Below are 24,204 nucleotides of genomic sequence, written 5' to 3'. Positions count from 1 at the left end.
CCGAGATTGAGGTAGCAGTTATACTGCCATGCACAGATCAGCCAGCTCCCCCAGAATCTCCCCTCTGGCCCTTTCTTGTCACGTCCTCCCCAAGGGTAATCACTGTCCCAAAACTAATATTTTAGTACTTTTACCATATCCATGCAAGTGTGTGTTTTTTTAAATTGATTTTAGAGAGGAAGGGAGAGAGGGAGAAACATCGATGTGAAAGAGAAGCATTGATTTGTTGCCTCCCGTAAGCATCCCACCCGGGGATCGACCCCACCATCGGGGTATGTGCCCTGACCTGAAATTGAACCTGAAACCCCTTGGTCTATGGGACGACGCTCCAACCAACCGACCTACCCAGTCAGGGCTGCAGAGTTGTTTTTTCACTTCGATTGTGATGATGCTATCTGTATGTTTTCCTATTTCCTTTTAAATATTAAAAATTATTTTTCTTATAAAAGCAATGTATAGTCATTGTTGATAAATTAGAAAATCCAAGTTACAGAAGAAACTGAAAAACACCTATGATCCCACCACCCTGAAATGACCTATGTCACTTGCAACTTCCTGATCTTGTCTTATGAACAGACTCATTTTTAATTTTTGTAACAATGGGATTATATTTTAATTATTGTACAACATCCTTTTTTAAAAAAATTTATTATAGAGAAAGAGAAGAAGGGACGGGGGGGGGGGGGCGGGGGAGAGAGAGAGAGAGACATAGAAACATCAATGAGAGAGAAACATCCATCGGCTGCCCTCTGCACGCCCCCTCCTGGGGATGGAGCCCGAAACCCAGGCCTCTGCCCTGACCAGGACTCAAACCAGCAACCTCTTGGTGTATAGGGCGATGCTCAATCCCTTTGAGCCACACCTGCCGGGCACAACATCCTTTTTTAAAAACACACTTTAACTATGTTTCCGTTGCACGTTATTATTATTTTTTAGTGGTTTTTATTTTTAATTTTTATGTTTTGATTTGAGAGAGAGAGAGGAAGGGAGAAAGAGAGAAACATTGATTGGTTGCCTCTGGCAATTGGGGACCAAACCTGCAACCTGGGTATGTGCCCTGAGCAGGAATCGAATCCGTGACCTTTTGGTACATGGGGCAGCTCTCAACCAACTGAGCCACGCCGGCCAGGGCGCATGTTAATTTTTTAAGACAGTATTCTATTATGTGTATGTTTGTACTGTTACGTATTTAAACAATACTATATTGTCATATATTTATCTGTATCCTTGCCTTGAATTTAAATACTGATTCATTTTCTTGATAAATCCCTAGAAATAGAATTGCTGGAACCAAAGGCACATACATTTTTTAAATTGTGCCCAATGAGTCCTACTTGTTTAACACAACAGTTACACTCTTATTGTATACTGCCTTTTACTCCTGATAGCCATCCTCTTTTCCTGGAAATTGGCACAGAAGGTCAGCCAACAGTGGCTTAAGAGGAGCAAAGAGCCCTAGCCGTTTTGGCTCAGTGGATAGAGCATCGGCCTGTGGACTGAGAGTCCCAGGTTCGATTCCGGTCAAAGGCACATGCCCAGGTTGCGGGCTTGATCCCCAGTTGGGAGCGTGCAGGAGGCAGCCGATCCATGATTCTCTCTCATCATTGATGTTTCTATCTCTCTCTCCCACTCCCTTCCTCTCTGAAGTCAATAAAAATACATTTTTTAAAAAAAGAGGAGCAAAGAACTACATAAATAATGAGAAACAGCAGCTACTTAATGCATCAATAAATTTGTAGAATGAGTCAAGTTCAATTTACCAAAAACCCATGCAAATCCTGGACCCTCACATTATAATATTCTTTCTGAAGTCTTAATAGCAAAGCATTATACAGCTTTGCATAAACTCTTCTGAGGGGAATATGCATTTAAAATTGTTTTATGCTGATGTATTTAAATATTTTCCGAACATCATACCATATTAATTATTCAGTATGTATTTCTAATAGCATTTTTTCTATATAACCAAAATAACAATTATTACTCCTAAAAACTTTATTTCTTAATATCATAATATCTGGTGAATATTCAAATTCCCTCACTTGTCCTTAAAATGTCTTTTATGAAAGATTTGTTACCTTCACAACTATCTACTATTAGGCATTCATATTCATTTTAAAAACTTTTGACACATTTCACTTCCACTCTAGGTATATGAAAACATTTCTTGCCCCAAACTTTTGCCAACTTTAGAAATTACTGTTTTTGCCACTTTATGTTCTTTATTTTAAATACTATCTCTGTGTTAGAAAATATTTAAAAACATTTAAACAAGGATAGGTGGCATTCCATCAAGTAGGTATGGCATATGCTTGCTCCCGGGGCCCCTGTGGCTGGCCCGTTAGCAGTTTTGGTTCTTCCTGCCTCCGGTGGACAGCCAGGTGTGGTGGCGCTGATGGCTGTGCATTTGCCTTATGCGTTCCTCTGTTCTCCCTCCTCCACATCAGAATCCACCTCACTGCCTGGAGATTACGCCACCGTCTTCAGAAAAGCTGGTCTCAGTAATGCGGTTAAGTGACCTCTCTACAGAGGATGACGACTCGGGTCACTGTAAAATGAACCATTATGATAAGAAGATTGACAGTCTAATGAACGCAGTTGGTTGTCTCAAATCTGAGGTGAGGGATGTGGGAGGCTGGGCAGCTGGAACCTGAGGTTGTGTGGGACTTCCCAGGTGTGTTCCTGGTGGGCACCTCTCTGCAGGCCACCCACGCATCTCTGCCCAGAACTTGGGATGCCCTTGGAGGGGAGCCAGGGCAGCCTGGGATCCCTCTCCATTGGACACTTGGCCCGGCCCACCCTGACCTTGCCTGGTGCTCTGTGTGGGTGGCCTATTTTAATACACTTATGAACCTGTCGTAGTAGAGTCCCTATTTTGGAAATGAAGTTTGTCCTCAGTTGCTGGACTGTGTCTTTGGGTGGAATGTGGCAATGGGAACAGAAACAACCTGGAAGACCACGGCCTCCAACTAGGAAGTTGGCGTTGCTGGCGTGAAACCCAGGCCTTCCCTGCTAATGTGGCCTGTGCCTCTAATCCTCCCCCTGTACTCGGGGCCTGGGCCCTCCTGGAGAACCTGGGGCGGGCGGCCTGGCAGCAGTCCCTCCTTCCGCCGTAGCCCACAGCACAGGGCCTTTTGGTCACACCTGTCGTCCAGTTGAACCACGGTTTATAGCCTGGCTCTTTCCCCAACCAGCAAGCCACTCAGGCTGACTGTACTCGGTGTCCTCAGTAATGAGGAAATGAGCAGAATAGTACCTTCCCTGAGTCTTTGTGACAGTGAACTAAGATTTCACCCCGATGCACCAAGTACCTATGTAGCTCTCACTCGGAGGGGGGCCTCACATGTGGCAGGGAGGAGGGCCCGCCCTCAGTGGCCCCACCTGCATGCCCATGGACAGGTCAAGATGCAGAAGGGTGAGCGTCAGATGGCTAAGAGGTTCCTGGAGGAGCGGAAGGAGGAGCTGGAGGAGGTGGCCCACGAGCTGGCCGAGACCGAGCATGAGAACACGGTGCTGAGGCACAACATCGAGCGCATCAAGGAGGAGAAGGACTTTACCATGTAAGGCGGCCCTGCCCTGGAGGCCAGCCCTCCTTAGGAAGAGGAACCCCCCAGAGTCGGGGTGGGTGAGGGGAGCCTTTCTGGGAAAAGGGACATTTAAGGGGAGTCCTGTAGATGGTTAGGAGTCAGGTGGATGCTGGGGAACATCCTGTGTGAGGGCCCCAAGATGGGCGGCTTCTGTGACTGAGAAATGGAAAGCAGGCCTGAGTGAGGAGGGTGGGTGGGCAGAGGCCAGGGCTGCCATGGAGTTTGTCAGGGGCTGGCTCTTAGCAGCCCCTGTGAGGAGTTTGCATTGAGGGCAATTGGGAGCCATGGGAGGGTTTTCAAAGCAGGAAGTGGTGTGACCAGATCTGGCTCCAGTGTGGAGAGTGGATGGGAGGGTCCAAAGCTGATCTGAAGATGGTTACGAGGCCAGGGCAGTGGCCAGGGGCAGGACAAGTAGGGCTGTAGGTGGCACCATGTGACCTGGTGTGGACGCCCTGCTTTGGTGCCCAGGTGTCTTTCTAGGCCACTCGGACCAGAGGGCTGCCTGTCCCCCCTCCCCCACCGTTCCTTGACTGGGAGATGAGGCTCACAGGGCATTGTGAGGCGAGCCTCAGAGCTCCGGGCAGCTGGGGCCTGAGAGGCTCAGAGCCCTCCCTTCTGGCCCCAGGCTTCAGAAGAAACACCTCCAGCAGGAGAAGGAGTGCCTCATGTCCAAGCTGGTGGAGGCGGAAATGGATGGGGCTGCCGCTGCCAAGCAAGTCATGGCCCTGAAGGATACCATCGGAAAGCTGAAGACGGTGAGTGGCAGGCAGAGCAACCTAGCCCTGCGACTGGGCCCAGAGAGGGGGCAGCCACAAGCTAGGGTGGGGGCTCTACGCAGTCATCAGGCTGACTTTATGACATCTCCAGGCGGGGGAAGGGCACATTGAACTCCTCGGCTCCCATCCCCCACTCTGAGGTCCAGGGCCGGACCCTCAAGGATGACCTCTGGTGGCCAGGGCCTCTGAGGAGACCTCATCATGGGTCTCTTGGGATCACTCCACCATCTGATTCCTGCAGTACAGTATCAGCCACCAGGTGGTGTCCTGAGCTTCCTCTCGGAAGCTTGCCCTGACTGCACTCACCCACACTGAGTTTCCCCACTATGGCCGTCAGCAGGCCCAGATCCTGCCCATCCTTCCCGGTCCGAGACCTCCAGGAAGCTGTCCTCCCCACCCTGGCCCTGTACACAGCCCAGCTCTTTCCTGGGCTTCCTGGCACCAGCACCTCTTAAGTCCTGGTGTGGCCTGCCTCTGCCAGCTCCTCCCTTCTCTCCCTGAACCATGTAAGACTTCTTGCTGTCTTCCAGGAAAAACAAATGACCTGCACGGACATCAACACCCTGACGAGGCAGAAGGAACTTCTCCTGCAGAAGCTGAGCACATTTGAGGAGACCAACCGCACCCTCCGAGACCTACTGAAGGATCAGCACTGCAAAGAGGTGAGCTCCGGCCCGGGCCCACCGTGGGCGCCTGACTCCGATCCATGCCCATCCTCTCTGAGCCTCAGTCTCATCTTCTGTGAACAAATAATACTGTTGGTGACTGCCCTGAGAGGGCTGTAGAAAGATTGGACCACATCACTCACATTGGGTGTCCGCCCCTGGTAGACGTGGAAGCTGGACTGGGCTGCACAGGAAGGACCGTGGAGTCAGGAGAAGGGCAGTGGGGAGTCGGGGAGGAGTTGAGCCTGTTCCAGAGCTCGTGCAGCAACACGGGGAGAGGACTAGACCTGAGCTTTGGGGAAGTAGAAGAAAGACTAACGGCCGGCGGTCACACATTGTGTGGTATCACTTCATCTTCTTAAAAGATGGTCAGTGAGATATGTTTTATGTTAGCAAATGATTCTGAAAAGACTGACAACTATAAACACCCATCTTCCTGTTTGGTTCAAACCAAAGGGTTACCAAAGATCTCAAAACCCCTGGCTGTTGAAATGATGACACTTTTCTTAGTTGAGTGTATTTTTGTCCCGATATTGTCAACTTCTCGTTTTAACTTTTTAAAATTAATGTTTAAAATGAGTAATAATATGTGGTGTTCAGCATTCCAAACAAAACCTCGTCCACATCATTAAATCCCTCCTGTGTCTCCTTTGGCAGTAACCCCTCATCTTCCTTCCTTCAGGGGACCTTTACCTCAAATCTGATAGTTTTATCATTTACGTATGTATCTTTAAGCAACATCTAGTATTGTTGAGCATGTTTTCAAACTTTATATAAATGGTATTATTCCACACATATTCTATTGAGCTTGCTTTTTTCACTCAATATTTTTATGAGATTCATCCGTTTTTATCCTTGTGGCTTAAGGTAATTACTTTACACTGCTATGTCCTATCTTATGACAATACCACACTTTGTGTGTCCATTCTTCTGTTGATGGAGACCTACTTTCAGATCTTTGCTGTCACAGGTAGTGTTATTTGAGCACTCAGTGTACACTATCCTCGTGGGCTTGAGAGTTTCTAGACTACATTTCCATGAATAGTACTAGTTATAGCGGAATTATTTTCTTAAAAGTGTAATAACTTTTATTTCCAGCTCAGTGTTCTCGGTGGGTGGTTTTTACCTCTGATTTGTGGCAGCTAAAATGCCCCGCAGAAAGCCTCCACTTGGTACATGCCCAGTGGTGTCTATTTTAGTTGCAAAACCTGGGAGCAACCTTATCACCCAGAGGTTATGGGGAGAGTTTAACAATAATGCAGTGGCACGTTAGAGACAGAAAGCCGATGAGAGGTGGCCGGGGGAGGGGAATGGAGGCTGACTGCGTAACAGGTCCAGGCTCTCCTTTTGGCGTGATGCGCATGTTCCGGAACTAGATAGTAGTGAGGATTGCCTCAGAATGTTCTGTATGCCACAGAATTTTAGACTTAATAGTTAATATGGCACAGTTTGTGTTATAAGTATTTTACCGCATTAAAAAAATTAATGATGAAATGTACCAAAAACCATTGAATTGTACATTTTAAATTGGGTGACTTGTATGGTATCTGAATTTCTATCTTAATAAAACTATTTTAATAAGTCAAGTTGTAGCACAAAAAAACAGTATAATAACATTTTGGTAAAATTACACATGAATCTCTACTCCCCAAAAGATAATGTATCTCTACGTGTCCTTAAATAAATGCATAGAGGAAGGATGGGCGAGACACTCATCAAACTAACAACAGTAGAACGGGGGTGAGGGGGACGAGCTTTATCTGCTCACTAATATTTCATAATGAGAAAGTAATTCATTACCTTAATAACTAGAAGTGTAATTTTGGAAAAGAGAAAGAATCAATAGAACGTAGCCGCCTGGGTTTATCGCTTAATGACTTGGCTTTCCCTTTGCCTTCCCTGGAAGGATTCCGGAAGGCTGATGGAGCAACAAGGAACACTTCTGAAACGGCTGGCGGAGGCAGACTCCGAGAAAGCGGTACGTCACGCGCCCCTGCCTGCTCTAGTGGTCGCCTCGCCAAAGCTGCTGGTGCTGAAAGGAGGCAGGAAAGCTGCAGCCTGCTCTGACCTCCCTCTGGGTCTTAGTTTCATGATCTGTGTAATGGGCTGATGTCCCCTGTCCTACCTGCTCCATTGGGCTTATCTAGTTGATCAGTTGAGAGTTTGAGCCACCAAGCTGGACACCAACCTGAGAGCTGGTGGTGAGGATGGAATTACAAATCACGACCGTCTGGCACCTGAGTTTTGTGTTATGGATTAAAAGCCATCAAAAGGGATGGGCTCTGTCTGGATCACACCCACGCCTTTATTCCCTCTCAGGTGTGCGTCTTACTTTGCTCTCCTAAACTCTAAGGGTCCCCACCAAACTTGCAACCAAGGGAGCAACGAGCAGCAGCAGCTCATCCTGCGCTTCCCACCTGAACCTGTCTCCAAGGCCCCTTTTCTCTGACCTTTCTCTGCGCTAACCGCAGCCCCCACAGCTCCCTTCTTTCACTGTGACTTTACTTCCAGTGTTCCACTTCTTCCCTAGAGGCCCAAGCAGCGCCACGTAGTCTCTCATTTTGCTTTTCTCTCATAGACTTTCCGTGAGCTAATAGCACCCCCACCTTGGCGCCCTTCTTTCCTAGAACATTCCTCGGGAGCCAGAGTACACCACTGCCCAGGCTTTTGCTCCTTCTCCCCATAGCCCTTCCTTCCTTTGTTTCACGGGGGGCAGCGGGGGGGGTGGGGGGAAGCCATCAAAAGGTACAGACTTTTTTTTTTAAACATGTCTTTATTGATTTTTAGAGAGAGAGGAAGGGAGAGGGAAAAGGGAGAAATAGAAACATGGATGACAGGAAAACATTGATCAGCTGCCTCCTGCATGCCCACTACTAGGGATTGAGCCTGCAAACTGGGCATGTGCCCTGACCGGGAATTGAACCTTGACCTCCTGGTTCATAGGTAGACGCTCAACCACTGAGCCACTCCGGCTGGGCAGGTATAGACTTTTTGACTCAACAATTCCAATTCTAGGACTGCCTCCCAAGGCAGCATGTTCCAGAATTTACTCCATGGAACCCTAAGTTCCTCAAGATGTTAAAGGGGTGAATTTTACTAGTTATAGTGAAATCATTCTCTTTAAATTGAAATAACTGTTTTATTTACAAAACAAAAGTGGGGAGTGACTCATAACCAAATTTATTTGAGAAACTGCCAAGTGGCCGGAACAAAAAGTGCAACAGGTTTCTTAGCTCTCGGACCTTTTGGAGCCTTTGATATATTAGTGCCCAGCATGCTTCCCAAGGTACGGCCTTGGCCCTCAATGCCGCACTGAACATCCCTGTGAGTTCAGCAGCGATGCTGAGGCCTAACCCTGCATTCCCAGCTTGACAAGCCGGGTCAAATTGTGATACATTAGTAACCGGAAACATTAAGCTGCTGTTTCCAAAGCTGTGCAAGGTTTAATCACATTATGGCAAATGTGGGAGTGTAATTTACTGAACAGAGGAAGCATATGGCTTTTTTGTTGTTGTGAATCCTCATCTGAAGATATTTTTCCCCACTGATTTTGAGAGAGAGTGGAAGGGAGAAAGGTGGGGGTGGGGAGAGAAACATTGATGTAAGAGAGACACATCGATGGGTTACCTCCTGCATGCACCCCAACTGGGAGCCAAGGGATCGAACCTGCAACCCAGGTATGTGCCCTGGACCAGGAATCGAACCTGGGATCTTTCAGTATGTGGGGTAATGCTCTACCACTGAGCTCCACCAGCCAGGGCAAAGCATGTAACTTCTTTTTTGATTTTGTTTTTGTTTTGTTTTTTGGTGCCGAAACCCGGGAGCATATAACTTCTTTTTTTTTTTTTTTTATTGATTTCAGAGAGGAAGGGAGAAATAGAGATAGAAACATCAATGATGAGAGAGAATCATTGGCTGGCTGCCTCCTGCACGCCCCCTACTGGGAGGGATCAAGCCCGCAACCTGGGCATATACCCTTGGCCGGAATCGAACCTGGGACCCTTTAGTCCAGCGGTCGCCAACCTTACGGACCTCACGGACCACCAGTGCTCCACGGACCACCGGTTGGCAACTGCTGCTTTAGTCCGCAGGCCGATGCTTTATCCACTGAACCACACTGGCTAGGGCGCATTTAACTTCTTTAATGTCTGTTAACAGTGTTCTCTGGGTTGGGGAGTATGGGGGTTCTTTAGCATTTTTGTGTGTTTTTCAGTGTTTACCACAATTAATGTTACTTTATTTTAAAATTACAAAATAAATACGTGTATTGTCCTAAATATTTAATACAGATGTTAGGTGCTTCCTACCAGGGTCTCTGTGACATGGGCCAATACAGTATATTTGGGACCTTGGGCCCTGGTGGCCAGGCCCACAATGGAGGGTCTCTCATCTCTGGGCTGGGCCTCCTTGCCCTTCCCAGGGAGCTCATGACGGTGTGTTCTCTGCAGCGGCTGCTGTTATTGCTGCAAGACAAGGACAAGGAGGTGGAAGAGCTCCTCCAGGAAATACAATGTGAGAAGGTACCATCCCAACAGCTGCTCCCTCTTACTGGCCAGTAGAGCTCAGTGGATACAGTGCGCTCTAGAATTGGAGGCCTGGGTTCAAATTCTGGCTCTGTCTTTCTCCATCTGTCCAAAGGCTCAAGCAAAGACAGCGTCCGAGCTCTCCAAGTCCATGGAGTCCATGCGTGGGCATTTGCAGGCACAGCTTCGGTGCAAAGAGGCAGAGAACAGTCGCCTGTGTATGCAGATCAAGGTACCTGCTAGCCCCAGCAGGGGTGGGGAGGGAAGTGGGGGCAGGTGCCTGGCAGTTCAAGGGCGGTTGTCTGGCCAAGCCTATCATACTCAGGAAGGTTTTGCCCCAAAGGATTATGGGGCAGCTGCTACCAAAGCCCTTGTTCTTCAGGGAGACTCTGGGACAGTGGCCAGAGCAGTGGACCTGGAGGTCTTGAGTGCCTTCCCAGCAGTGACTGGGTTGATTTTCATGCCCCCAAGACAATCACTTCATCCCTTAGGCCCTCAGTTCTCCTAACTACCCATGGGGAGGAAGGATGGTCTCAAATGCTGATTGCATCTGTGAACTGGGGACTCACTAAAGTCACAGCCCTGCTGAGTATCAGGGAGATCTCCGACTACTGTGCTGGGAGTTCAAGGGAAGGTTCCAGAAGAGTTCTGACATAAGACCTGATGGGTTCAGTGATCCAGGGAGGTGCTGTGGCGAGCTTGGGAAGGGCCCTCGTCTCCGGTCTGTGTTAGGGGAGCCCTAACCCCCCACAGTTTGTGACTCATTCTTACCCCCTCTCCCCCATTCCCCCTTTTCACTGGTCCCCTTTTCTCCCTCTCTCCCTTTGACTCTCTCCCTCACCTCGTCGCTTTCCTTTCAATCTGCTCCCTGGCCCTCCCCTCCCAGAACCTGGAACGCAGTGGGAATCAGCACAAGGCAGAAGTGGAGGCCATCATGGAGCAGTTGAAGGAATTGAAGCAAAAGGGAGATCGAGACAAAGAGTCTTTAAAGAAGGCCATCCGAGCCCAGAAGGAACGAGCTGAGAAGAGCGAGGAGTATGCTGAGCAGCTGCACGTGCAACTTGCTGACAAGGTAGCAGGCGTTCCCTGAGGAGGGCTGCTGGAGGTGGGGGTGGGGCGGTTAGATAGGTGGGCAGTGGATGGTGGCTGACTGCAGGTGTTGTGGGTGGATGGAGGAGGAAAAGCTGGATAGAGGTGGCTGGTGGGTGAATGGAGAGGAAATGGCACTGGCGTGGGTGAATGAGCTGATGGGATGGAGAGCTGGGGGAGAGGGAGGTAGCGGGGGATTAAGTGGGTAAAGGGTGATAAAGGAAGGCTGGCTGGAGATGACTGGAAAATTGAGCCACTTCAATGTTGTGGGTAGGAATGATGATTAAGGAAGGATTTGCAAACAGGGTGCATGTGACTGTTGGAAATCTAAAAGCAACAGCTGGCCTCCCCGTCACTCTCGGTGCTCTCTAGAGAGGGCTTGCAGGAGGGAGGGTCGGGGGCCGGCCAGGGTGACCCAGCCCCCAGCTCCCTTGGCCTTACCACTGACACCAGGCTGATGGGCCCTGCTGTCCCGTGTTCCCAGGATCTTTATGTTGCTGAAGCTTTATCCACTCTGGAGTCATGGAGGAGCCGCTACAACCAAGTTGTGAAAGACAAGGGGGACCTCGAGCTGGAAATTATTGTCCTGAATGAGTACGTCTTGTGTTGGGAGAGGGCAGAGGGCGTGCGGGCTGGCTGAGGGAGGTGGGTACGCAGGTGGGAGGAGCCTGGTGACCCGAGGCAGTCACATCACACACATGGCTGCCATTTGGTCTCCTCCAGTCAAGGGCTGCATTGGACTGAGATGTGGGCAGCCCTGAGGTGGGCTTTCCGGTTGGACCACAGGTCCTGGTTCCAGCCCCAGTACCCACGGTCCTGCCCCCCAAGCAGTCCTGGGTCCAGGCTTCTCTGCTGACAGAGGCTTGGGCCTGACTGCAGCCCCTGGGCCTGGGGTGGGTCCTAATCTGCACACCACAGGCAATGGGCACAGGCCCACGGGGCACCTCATTCCTGTTCTGGGGCATGGGATGGCTGGTAATCCCTGTGTCTCTGCTGTTTTGCCAACCAGTCAGTACGTCAGAGTTATGGCCTGTGTACTCTCCAGTGACTATTCAGTCATTCTCAGTGTCAGCTGTGTTCATGTGTTCACTCGGTTAAAAATATTGAGCATCTCCTATATCCCAGGCCATGTGCTGGCCTTTAGGGCCACAGCAGTAAAAACAGCAAATGCTTCTCTGCTCTCATGGAGGTTACAAACCTGTAATCAAATGGGGGCGATGGGGCTGCAGAGGCCTGGACTATCCGGGCCGAGGACAGGTCCCAGGGGACTGACTTGGTCTCCAGGTCAGGAAGGTCTTCCCTGAGGAAGCGTCTTCTGTTGTCTTCAACGAACATATCGTGAGACCCTGCTATGTGCCAGCCCCTATGCCAAGTGCTGCTCTCAGAAAGGTCTCCATCTAATGGGAGAAAACAGATCAGATCATTATGATAGAAGGATATATGGTACAGGGGAGAGATGCCCTGAGGAAGGAAGTCTGAACTGGGTTTTTAAGGGTGAGTAGGAGTTTGCCAGGTAAAACAACGTGATGTGTTTGCTTGGGCCTAGTCAGTGCTGACTGAACCATAATTGATCGATACTGAGAACATACAGCATAGAAAGGTTCTGTATTGGGTCTGTGGTCAAGATGGACGAGGAGCATCTGTGAGCGCCAGTGCTGCTCTGAGGCTTGGATGACTGCCCTGCTCAGTGAGGGGAAGGCGAAGGGCTCGAGCACAGGTGGGCAGCTGCCTGCCGAGTTGACTTCTCTCCCTGTTTCATATCCATTCATTGCCATTCTTGCCTGAGCTAGGTGAATGCTCGCACATGTGAACAAGCTAACATGACACCTGTCCTTGACTGGGAGATACTGCACCTCAGTGTGATGTGTGCCTGAGGGATAGGCATGCCTAGGGTGTGGTATCCCTGACCACCCAGCCGGGAGTTCTGTCCTGACTTTAAGGCCTGATTGGCTGGGAGATGCAGGGGATGCTGTAGGAGCTGGGAAGGGATCAAGTCTCTGGTCCTTGTCTTCAGGAAGTGTCTCGGCCTCATGGAAGTCAGGATGGAGAAGGCTTTTCGAGGGGGTGGTATGGGAGACAAATCTCGAAGGTTGTTATCAGAAGTGGGATCCAAGGGAATGCCAGGGCAGGACATACAGCTGCTTCTCAGAGTGGATATTGGGGAGCATGCAGGGGCCAGAAGGTGGGACATGGCCTGGGTAGGAACACTTGACCCCACTCCACACAAAGACCTGGGCTCCTCAGAAGCTATGTAATTGACTCTCCCGGTCCGCTTTCACTTTGTGACCTTCCAGCCGAGTGACGGATCTCGTGAACCAACAGCAAACCTTGGAGGAGAAGATGCGGGAAGACCGGGACAGCCTGGTGGAGAGACTACACCGGCAGACTGCCGAGTATTCTGCATTTAAACTAGAGAATGAGAGGCTGAAGGTCTGTATTGAGAGCTGGGGCTGGGCCAGATAGGGAACGGCAAAGAGACTGATGGCTGGGCACGCCTGGTTGGTCCCCAGAGATGACCATGGCGGTTTTCACAGGGCCTGGAGGGAGCAGAGGGATTAAGGCGCCCTGGAGTCAGAGCTCGTATGAATGGCCACACGAGGGTTTTACTGTCTATTACTTTTAATCAGTGAAACTGACTTCCGTGCAGAGGCGGGAATACAAAAATAAGACGAGAAGACCCTATGGAGCTTTAATTAGCTAACTTATAAAACACAATTATAATACCACAGGAAATAAATTATTTTTAACTGAGTTAGTAATTTAGGTTGGGGTGACCTCGAAATAAACAACTTTCGGCCCTAACCAGTTTGGCTCAGTGGATAGAGCATTGGCCTGCAGACTGAAGGGTGCCCTGTTTGATTCCAGTCAAGGGTACATGTCTGTGTTAGGGCTCGATCCCCAGTAGGGAGTGTGCAGGAGGCAGCCAATCAATGATTCTCTCTCATCATTGATGTTTATATCTCTCCTTTCCTCTCTGAAATCAACTTTTAAAAAAAGTAAGAGCAATGTCAGAGAGATTTAAATTAAGACCTACTACCCAGATGCAAGTCCGGCCTCTGCCTCTTACTAGCCCCGGGACCTGGGTGAGACATCTCATCCTTGGTTGCTGCAGTTCCTTAGTGGGAGGAAATGAGGTCCTTGTGAGAATGTGGTGATGCGTGTAAAATGCCTACCATGACACTCAGCAGGTCACATGCAGTAGACATGACTTTGAGGTTCATTAACACTGACTCTCCTAGGGGACCCCTCCACATGAATTCATTTTCACTTTAACCTTCTAATGTGATTATTATCTCTACTTTATAGAATAAGGAAATTGAGGCTTAGAGAAAGGTCAAGTTTCTTGCCAAGATTTTACCGTTGGAAGTGTTGGCTTGGGATTTGAACCTGAGTCTGGGTCTGGAGCTCTAGCTCATAACCACTTGCCATATATCCTCCTCGCATGCCAGGGGCAAGAGGCACCTGAATAGAGGTTGACATTTCAGAGCCAGGTTTGATCTTGGTTTCAATTGATCTGGACAGTAGCATCTAGGTTTATTTATTTAAAAATATTTTTCTTGATTTCAGAGAGAGAGGGAGAGAGAGAAACATCAATGATGAGAGATAACATTGATCAGTTGCTTCCTGCATGCCCACTACTGGGGATCAAGCCCACAACCCGGGCATATGCCCTGACCGGGAATTGAACCGTGACCTCCTGGTTCATAGGTCAATGTTCAACCACTGAGCCACACCAGCTGGGCTAGGTTTATTTTTTTAGTCATGTTTTCTGTTTGTTAAGTAAGAGTGATTTTAAGTAAGTACACCACACAAAAATGAACACGCTATGTCCATCAGTCACCCTGATTGAACCTTACTAGCACCCCTGTGACATTGCCTGTTACAAACTCCCCCTCAGAAGGTGACCATTATCCTGATTGCTGTCATCACAGATTAGCTTGCCTGTTTTTGAACTTTGTGCCTAGCTTTGTGAAAGTTATCCACGTTGTGTGTGGCAGTTTATTCATTCTCAATGCTATACAGTATGGCTGCACCATAATTTATTCATCCTACTGGGGATGGACATTTGGGTTATAGAACATCTTTTTATGTGCATATTTCATGTATTTTTACAGGTTTTATACCTTGAAATAGAATTGCCAGGTCATCTGGTGGTGTGCATAAGTGTGGCTTTGGTACATATTACTATACAAGAAACTAGTTGTGCAAATTTACACTCCCATCAGGGACATGTGAGAGCCAGTTGCTCCATGTCTCCTCGTCAACACAACACATCAGACCTCATTTTAGCCACTGTGGTGGGAGTGTAGTAGTATTTGTTGTAGTGCAGGTGTTGCAATGCAAATTAAAGACAGCCTCGCCCTAGCTGGTTTGGCTCAGTGGAATAGAGTGTCATGTCAGCCTGCGGACCAAAGGGTCCCAGGTTCGATTCTGGTCAGTGGCACGTACCTTGGTTGCAGGCTCCTCCCTGGCCCAGGCCATGGTTGGGGCTCACGCAGGAGGTAACCAATTGATGTGTTTCTCTCTCATCTATGTTTCTCTCTGTCTTTCCCTCTCTTTTCCACTCTCCCTAAATATCAATGGAAAAATATCTCGGGTGAGAATTAACAACAACAAAAAAAGACAGCCACCAAGTCTAACCATTAGTTGAGTTACTTACAGGATGATATATCTGTGTAGGGTAATGTAGTGTGGCCATTCAGTGATATTGGTAGAAGTGTATTTTCTTAGATATTATAATTACAAAGGTAAAATCTGCTCATAGTAAAAATGTAAAACATTACAGAAATGTGATATAGAAGTAAAGGTCTCTGTTAACTGTGGATGTGTATTTTTCCAGGGCCCCTCCCCCACATACTAACATACATATTCACACCCATTCATGCATTATTCTGCAGCCTGCTTTCCTCATTCAACAATATCTCATGGATGTCTTTTTAGGTCTTTTTTTTAAAGCTTTATCTCTTCTAATGACTGCTTATTATTTTATTATATCGAGATACACTATTTGTTTTGTCCCATCTGCTAAGGTGAGTATTTGGGTTGCAGGAGGACATTTATTGACCTCAGAAGTAGTTCATAACATAATTGTTGAAAAAGTATGTTGCACAGCAGTAAGTATGGTATAGTCCAGTGGTCGGCAAACTCATTAGTCCACAGAGCCAAATATTAACAATACAACAATTGAAATTTCTTTTGAGAGCCAAATTTTTTAAACTTAAACTTCTTCTAATGTCACTTCTTCAAAATAGACGCGCCCAGGCCGTGGTATTTTGTGGAAGTGCCACACTCAAGGGGCCAAAGAACCGCATGTGGCTCGCGAGCCGCGGTTTGCCGACCACTGGTATAGTCCCATTCTTGTTGAAAATTAAAACTGCTACCCAACTGTTAATATATAGCCATAAACCAAGGTATCATGCATCCTGATTCATTTTTTCTTGGTCTTATGTCCATTTTCTTTACTGATTATTATTGCTTTTGTAATGAGAACAAGAAAACACGTGTCCCTTATTTGTCTCTATATTCACTTGAGTTGAACACCTTAGGAATCTTGCCCTGGTGCCTCTCAGGAAAACCACTGGTGTGGGTTTGAATAGAAGGGGCTTCCCTTTGCTGGCCCCTGGGAGTAGGAACTGAGGGTGAGATGATTACCTGCTTGGAACCTTGTTGGTTACTCATGGGGCCACCTCTTCTAGGCTAGCTTCGCTCCAATGGAGGACAAACTCAATCAGGCGCACCTCGAGGTCCAGCAGCTGAAGGCATCGGCTAAGAATTATGAGGGGATGATTGACAACTATAAGAGTCAGGTAGGTCTCTCTCTAGTGCCCCCGCCCTGTAAGGGCAGCACCTCTCAGCTGCTGGGAGATTGACCAGGAGGCCTTTCCTGGGAGGGGTTTGGTGTGAAAGGTTTTTTTCCATCAAAACTTGGCTCTGCCCAAGACCGCCTGATGCTTTGTTGGTCCCTAGGTGTTGAAGACCAGGTTAGAGGCCGATGAGGTAGCTGCCCAGCTGGAACGCTGCGACAAAGAGAACAAGATCCTTAAAGATGAGATGAACAAAGAGATTGAAGCGGTACTGCTCCCCTTCCTTGCTTTCTTCCTCCACCCAACTCTGTCCATCCGTCTCTCTCATCTGCCTTTGATCTTCCCTGGTGTGGACAACAAAGATGAACAAAGTTTCTTATTGCTGGGCTGACCTTCTCTACATTCTCTCATCTCTTCTCGCTTATGCTTTATCTCCTTCTCCCTCCTGGTTTTTTCCATTCTCCAACTTTCTTAAAAAAGAAAATCTCCTGCTTGGAGCTTCCAAGTGGATTCAAATCCAGAGATATGCCATGTCTTAGGCATGCCTATTTCGTTCTGCGTGTTGTCTTTATTTTGTGCCATCCAAAAATGTGCCTCCTAGCCTGTTCCCCAAAGAGTTGGCTTGGCTTTCTAGAAGCAAACAATCATTTTAGTAGTAACCTCGGAGATGGGCCGAGTCCAGGCTCAGCCACTGACTTGTTGCATAACCGTGGGCAAGTCACTGCCTCCTCTAGTCCTCAGTCTCCCTGTTAATTAATACCAGGGGGGCTGAGACCAGGAGTTCTTACCCTTGCCCCTACCTGTAGCTTTGTGGTTGCCTTTCTAGGGGCTTGGGAGTTAAACTAGGCTTTAGTCTTGGCTCTAGCTCAGTGACCATTGGCAAATGAGCCTTTCATCCTTAAGGTCCATGTATGGGGAAAACAACACCTACTTCACAGGTTGTATGGATTAAACGAGTAATTCATAGAGCCCTTAGCACAATGCCTGGGTACTGGTGGTGGTATTTGATGATGACTGGACACCCTCAGTGGCCTGCGGGAGGGCAGGCTGCACTTTTTTACCCTTCAGCAGCTGGGCCCTTCCCAACAGTGGGCTTTTCCTCCCCCACCCCAGGCACGTAGGCAATTCCAGTCCCAGCTGGCTGACCTGCAGCAGCTGCCTGACATCCTCAAGATCACCGAGTCTAAGCTTGCAGAGTGCCAAGACCAGCTGCAGGGCTACGAGAGGAAGAACATCGACCTCTCAGCCATCATATCAGATCTGCGCAGCCGGGTAAGGGACTGGCAGAAAGGGTCCCACGAACTGGCCCGAGCAGGGGCCCGCTTACCAAGATGAGCTGCACGCCCCCCATGGGAGGACCACTTCTTTTTTCTTGGCTGCCGTTTCTGAAAGGAGTGAGCTATCATCAGTGCTGTGAAATAAAAGTCTGGTGTGCCAAATGCCTCGTGTTCGCACCAAATGATTCTAGTTATAGGAGCCGTCACTCACTGGAGTTGCTGGGCCCTCCTGCTGTTACCACCCCCCCCCCCCCCCCCATGCTGCAGGTCTCCGCCTGCCCCTGCCCTTCCTGCTCTGCTCCTGTCCTCAGCCTTGCACCCACAGCACCAGCCGCAGGTGTTCGTTTTTCCCACTTTCTTGCTTTGGCTGCCTTCCCTTCTCAGCAGAGCCATTGCCTGAGAGTCTGTCCTGAAGAGGGCTCCCTTCCGCCCAGAAGCAGTCTCCTCTGGGTACCGGGAACCATGCCTACGATGCCTCAGAAATTACATGCCTCTCCTCTGCAGTGTGACCTTGGGCAAGGCCCTTTCCCTCTCTGGACCTGCTTCATTGTAATAATAAAAGTAGCTACCACCGCTAGCGCACATGCCCTGTGCTCCACCATCCTCTCATTCTTCTAGGAACTTTGTAAGGTTTATTGCCCATTTTGCAGAAAGCAGCCCAGGGCAGAGAGGGAGAAGGAATTTCCTGAGGTCACAGAGCTGATCTTTAATCAACAGGGATGGGGACCCAGCCAGCTCTGTCTGGTTCCCAAGCCTTGTCCCCAGTACTCTTCAATTACCTCGTCATCTTGAACCTGAGCATCTCAGGGCCTTGCAGCCCAGATGCCTGAGGTCTCAGTAGAGCCTCCCTCTGGATAACTTCTCGCACTTGCCAGCCTGAAAGAATTGATAGCTTTCCTCTTGCCTTGCCTGCACTTGTCCCCAATTAAGGGGAGAATGAAATCAGCACTACCGGCCAAGTCATTGGTAAAATGCTCCCTGGTGTGTCGTGTGGGCCTGGGCCTGCCGTCTGCTTCTGCCTTCTCCTGTCTGCCCCGGATCCCACTGAGGCGTCTCCCGATCAAGAAAGCGACGGCGTGGTTCTGCAGGATCAAACCTGGCTTCTGGGTGTGGGCAAGCCCACAGTCTTGGGAGCTGGACCTAACCTGTCCCTGCTCTCCTCTCTCCTCCAGGTTGTGTGTTGAGACTTGGATGCCTGCTGAGGGCAGCATGCCTCTCCTGGGTGTGGATTACAGGTCACAGGGAGAAGGGAGGGCCGCACCGGAAGTTCTCTCGTAAACCAGTCTGTTCCTGTCATTTTAGATCGAGCATCAGGGGGACAAGCTGGAGATGGCGAGAGAGAAACACCAGGCTTCCCAGAAGGAAAATAAACAGCTGAGTCTGAAGGTGGATGAACTGGAGAGGTTAGAGGCACTCGGTTCCAACTCTGTCCTCTTCCTAGGACCTGAGACTTTCAGCCGCTTAGCTGCTTTGGGCTTAGTGTGCTGGAAGGTACTAGGCAGACCTCAGAGGAAAAGCTGCTTTCAGCGCAGTGGTAAGCATTGTGGGAGAGAGGAAGGTGGTCGTCTGCCCGGGTGATGCTCCAGAACAGTGTGGTCAGCATCAGACCACCCGCAGGACCACCTGTCAGGCACACTTGGTCCAAGCAAACCCGCAGGGCCTGCAGGCTGCTGTGGGGCATTTCCTCCCCATTCTGCTGTGTTCCCGATCACCCTTCCCAGAAGCATTCTGATTCTTCTCTTATGGACGTAGGAGGCAGTCAGGGGTGAATACTACACCTGTAGTCATCGGAAGCCCTGGCCTTGGGTCCCGTTATTTAATCCTTTTGAACCTCTGATTACTAATCTTGAGAAAGGGATCAAGGTAGGGAAAATAGTGTAGCACAGGGGGTTATTGGGAGTCTTCAATGAGGTAAGCTTCAAAGGGCTCAGCACATTACCTGGCAAACAGAGACGTACAGTATAGGTAGGGTGTAGTTGGTATTATCCCAGTTTAAATGAGGAAACTGAGCTCCGGGAGAGGTTCAGTGACTTGCCCAAGGTCACTCAGCTGGTGCCTGGTAAAGCTGCAGCTTAGCCTCCTGCCTTCCAGAGCGTCTAGCGTCTGGGAAATGAGGGCTTGAGCCTTTGTTTCGGAGCTGAAAGGCCTGAGGCCCTGGGAGGCCGTGCCTGCTCAGGCAGCCTACAGGTAGAAACTTGAACCAGTTGGTCTCGGGCCCCACCTCTCCTCTGCGTTGCCGGCCTCAAACATGCAGCTGGACTCGGCAGGACTCGCAGAGCTCCTTAGAGTGGAGCATGTTCCAGAAGTGCAGTGGCGACTGTGCTTGCACATCGGGATGGTCACTGCGGCCCATGGCTGGTCACGCGAGATACTGAGTGGTCCAGCTGAAGTCCCTTTGCCGAAGGAGGCAGCAGTGAACAGAAGTGAGGGCATGAGTCTTGGTGACAGGCCTATCAGCTGTGCTGACATTGGGCCAATGACTTCACATCTGAGGCTGAGTTTCTTCATCTGAAAGGGGGGGAATAAGGGAACCCACCTTCCCGAGCTGCCCGTTGCTGTATTACATGAAGATGTGCACACTTAGCACAACCGCGGTCACTCTGCTTCCTTTTCCTGCTCTTCACCCAGCTCTCCAACCAGCTGCTCCAGCTGCATTCCTTGCCACCTGGCTGATCAGCAGGTTCCTTTGGTTTATTCCCGTGGCTCCTTGGAGATTCCCTGCGTGTTGAGAGCCCTGGTCCAGGGTGGCTGCAGCCCCCTGGCAGGGTGGAACAGGGCAGGTATGGGCATGAACAGGAAGGATCTGATTGAGTGCTTTCACCTAGGAAACTGGAGGCGACCAGTGCCCAGAATATCGAGTTCCTACAGGTGATTGCCAAGAGGGAGGAGGCAATCCACCAGTCCCAGCTGCGGCTGGAGGAGAAAACACGGGAATGTGGGTCCCTGGCAAGACAGTTGGAGAGCGCCATTGAAGATGCTAGGAGGCAGGTCAGTGTCAATTCCATTACTAACTGACTCTGTGACCTTGGCCAAATCATATAATCTCTCTGAGCGTATTTTCCCTTCTAAAAAAATGGGCCTAGAGTAGTACCTGCCTTGTGAATTCACCAGAAAGATCAAATGAGCAATTATTGTGAAGGACTTGACACCTGACTCAGGATTGCTCATTTAATGGTTGCCTGCATGGGACTCAGACAGGCTTGTCACATCTTAGGTGGTGATGACTCACGGGGTGTTGGGAAAGGGCAGGTAAAGATGGTTGCTGAGGTGGTCCCCATAGTTAGCTCCCACCCTGCGGCCCCAAAGAACTCCCCATGGTGGGGTGCAAGTGTGGCCCTTGAGACCGGAGAGTGGAGTGGCCCAGGCTTCCCCTTGCCAGGTGTTCACCGTCAGGGGCACCTCCACCTCTGTTCCTTCTGGGCAGGTGGAACAAACCAAGGAGCACGCAGCCTCCAAGGAACGAGCAGCCCAGAACAAAATCCTGGATCTTGAGACCCAGCTGAGCAGGACCAAAACTGAGCTCACCCAGCTGCGGCGGAGCCGTGACGATGTGAGTCAGGCTGGAGGGCAGAGGGCAGAGGGCAGAGGGCAGAAGAGATGGAGTGGATTGAACTTTTGGCTTCCTGGAACCTGCAGGGCAAGGTGTTTTGTTGTTTTATGAAAAGGACATGGTTTAATTTTTCTCTAATCATTTTCTCATCCCCGAAGGATACCCCAGGCAGATCCTTTTTATTTTATTTATTTTAATAACTATTTCTTATTTTATTATTATTTTTAATTTATTGACTTCAGAGAAGAAGAGAGAGGGAGAGAGAGAGAGAAACATCAATGATGAGAGAGACTCATTGATCTGCTGCCTCCTGCACACCCCCTACTGGGGATGGAGCCTGCAACCTAGGCATGTGCCCTTGGCCGGAATCGAACCTGGGACCCTTTAGTCCGCAGGCCGTTGCTCTATCCACTGAGCCAAACCAGCCAGGGCCCTTTTTATTTTTTTATTAAAGGCTTTAAGATATCATTTTTATATACCATGATGATAATCACTTTTATACAAATTTAAACTGCATCATTCAGTGGTTTGCAGTATATTCAGAGTTGTACAAGTTTAGGATATTTTTTTAAAAAGACTAAAAAAAAATAATAATAAAAAATAGATAAATAAATAAAAAGAGACTCTATACCCATTAGCAGTCTCCAATCCTCTCCCCATCAGCCCCTGACAACCCTAATAAAGCCTGTGTCACTGTGGCCTTGTCTGTGCTGGGCATCTCACACACTTGACCCGTGCCCTCCTCCTCGCACAGGCTGACCGCCGCTACCAGAGCCGGCTGCAAGACCTGAAAGATCGCCTGGAGCAGTCGGAGAGCACCAACCGCAGCATGCAGAACTACGTCCAGTTCCTCAAGTCGTCCTATGCCAACGTGTTCGGGGATAGTCCTTACACTACCTACCTGACCAGCTCTCCCATCCGCTCCAGATCTCCTCCTGTCTGAGGCCTGCCTGTCTTGGGCCAGGAGCCCGGATTGATGCCATGGGAACTGACAAGTTGCCAAGCCATACCTGGAAAGCCTGTTGGTTTTCCTCTCTCTCCCAGTGATGAAGTGTGTGTTTAGGATCTTGTCCTTAGCTACTGGCTCCAAGAAAGTCCCTAAAGCAGCAGGGCATGAAGCAGCAGGAGCCGCTTAGTTCTCTCCTCTCTGCTAGAGTTGCCTGAAGAACGTTTTTAAATATCTTGCCAGGCCTTAAATCTACTACTGTGAGGGATGCAGATTTTAACTTGCCATGACTTGGCTCATTCCTTTCCTGAGAGAATGTCTGGACTGGACTTTTTCCTCCAGTCCCCTACAGCCCTCTTTCTAGAAATAGATTTCTTAAGGAAATTCTCGGACCCGAGCCAGCAGGAGCTGTAGAGGTCCTCGCCACCCCTCCTGGGCTGTGAGCACATTCACTTCCTCTTCTCCTTATTTCATGGGTGCGGTGTTTTCCCACGCCCAAGGGAAACCTCTCATGTCAGAGTTTCCTTAAGGCCACTTGCCCCATGCACTTCACAACAGATACTCAAGGGCTCATGTCCAGTTGGCCTTTTAAAAGTGTGATCCCAAGATAATTAATTTTTGTTTCTCTTTGCCAGGTTTGTATCTATGGAATGCATTTATCCTTGAAATATTTGTGTTGCTTTACAAAAAGCTTTTATAATCAATATTTAAGACTCCATGGGTGATTTCCTTTACCCACCCCCATCCCCATCCCTCTTCTAAAAATGATTTGAGTATAATGCTTAATGGGAGCCAGTAAATATTTTTAAAGTACTTGATACATGGAACTTTAGATTTTTCATTTCATTGTGGCCCAGATAGTTTCTTCTGTGGGCGCTTTTTGTGAAATGACTGGAAGCATTGCTCATTGTTGGGGTGCAGATCACTAGCTGTTAATGTGTGTATATATGACTGTTTTTAAAATGTTAATTGGTTTCTGAATGACGTATTGCCTATTTTTGTTCTCTTCACAATTTTCCTGTATTTAAAAGAAAGAACAACAGCCTTAGCCAGTTTGGTTCCATGGTTAGAGTATCGGCCCTCGGACTGAAGGGTCTTGGGTTCGATTCCAGTCAAGGGCACGTACGTTGGTTGCAGGCTCATCCCAGACCCCAGTCAGGGCATGTGCAGGAGGCAAACAATTGATGTGTCTCTCTCACATCGATGTTTTTCTCTGTCTCTCCCCCTCCCTTCCACTCTCTCTAAATATCAATGGAAAAATATCCTTGGGTAAGGATTAATAATAACAACAAAAAGGTTTTTAAATTGATTTGAGAGAGAGAGACATCAAACATTGGTCAGTTGCCTCCTACACCACCCTGACCCAGGATCCAAACCCACAACCTGCGTTTGTGTTCCCGGACTGGGAATCGAACCTGTCACCTTTGGGTGTACAGGACGATGCTCCAACCGACTGAGCCACACCAGCCAGGGCAACAAATTCTTTGGAGAGAACAAATTTGGTACAGTGCTGAACCTTAACCTTTTCATTCCAGCTGGTATTAAGCCTTCTGGGTGATCCAGTCTTGTTCTCTCTCAGCCACTGTAACCCAAGTCAAAACTCCAGAGAATTCCACTATGTCCTCAAAGGCAGTGGCCACACTCAGGCATTTGGATTTCATGACCAGAAAACTCCCTTTCCTCACCCCCAAATTTTGGTGACATCTGTCGTTTCCAGCTGTTAATTTTGCCAAGGAAGTTCTGACAAAACAACTACTAGCCACCATTGCCACAAAGCCAAGCTGTTTTCACACCCTTAACAAATGGACTTGGGGCGGGAGGTCAATTGGGGAAAAATACAGGTAAAACTTTAGACAATAAAAAATAAAAAAAATTTTTTTGAACACAAAAATAACAAAAAACAACAACAAATGGACTTGAACTTATATGGACAATATATGAAAGACCTTCCCTAGAAAGGACAGTTGGCAAACTTACACCCATGTAC

At 48.8% G+C, this 24,204-nt stretch overlaps 1 protein-coding gene across 6 annotated transcripts in view; it reads left to right on the top strand.

Moving 5' to 3' along the window:
* The window catches only part of ODF2 (outer dense fiber of sperm tails 2), a 31,580-nt gene extending 8,379 nt beyond the window's left edge, over positions 1-23,201 (top strand). For 5 of the 6 annotated variants that reach the window (XM_079791382.1, XM_079791381.1, XM_079791383.1 and 2 more), the window contains 17 exons: positions 2,448-2,618; positions 3,400-3,560; positions 4,213-4,342; positions 4,894-5,025; positions 6,935-7,006; positions 9,477-9,548; positions 9,667-9,783; positions 10,438-10,623; positions 11,125-11,234; positions 12,935-13,070; positions 16,337-16,447; positions 16,608-16,712; positions 17,558-17,716; positions 19,024-19,124; positions 20,547-20,709; positions 21,146-21,271; positions 22,026-23,201. In XM_079791382.1, coding sequence (XP_079647508.1) covers positions 2,448-2,618; positions 3,400-3,560; positions 4,213-4,342; positions 4,894-5,025; positions 6,935-7,006; positions 9,477-9,548; positions 9,667-9,783; positions 10,438-10,623; positions 11,125-11,234; positions 12,935-13,070; positions 16,337-16,447; positions 16,608-16,712; positions 17,558-17,716; positions 19,024-19,124; positions 20,547-20,709; positions 21,146-21,271; positions 22,026-22,214 — 2,241 coding nt within the window. In that variant the 3' untranslated portion in view covers positions 22,215-23,201. The other variant, XM_079791386.1, reaches the window with a different exon arrangement.
* The last annotated feature ends 1,003 nt before the right edge of the window (positions 23,202-24,204 follow it).

The sequence above is a fragment of the Cnephaeus nilssonii genome (genome assembly GCF_951640355.1).
Source record: "Cnephaeus nilssonii genome assembly, chromosome: 14".
NCBI classification, from domain to species: domain Eukaryota; kingdom Metazoa; phylum Chordata; class Mammalia; order Chiroptera; family Vespertilionidae; genus Cnephaeus; species Cnephaeus nilssonii.
This window is presented reverse-complemented; position numbering and strand designations above follow the sequence as displayed.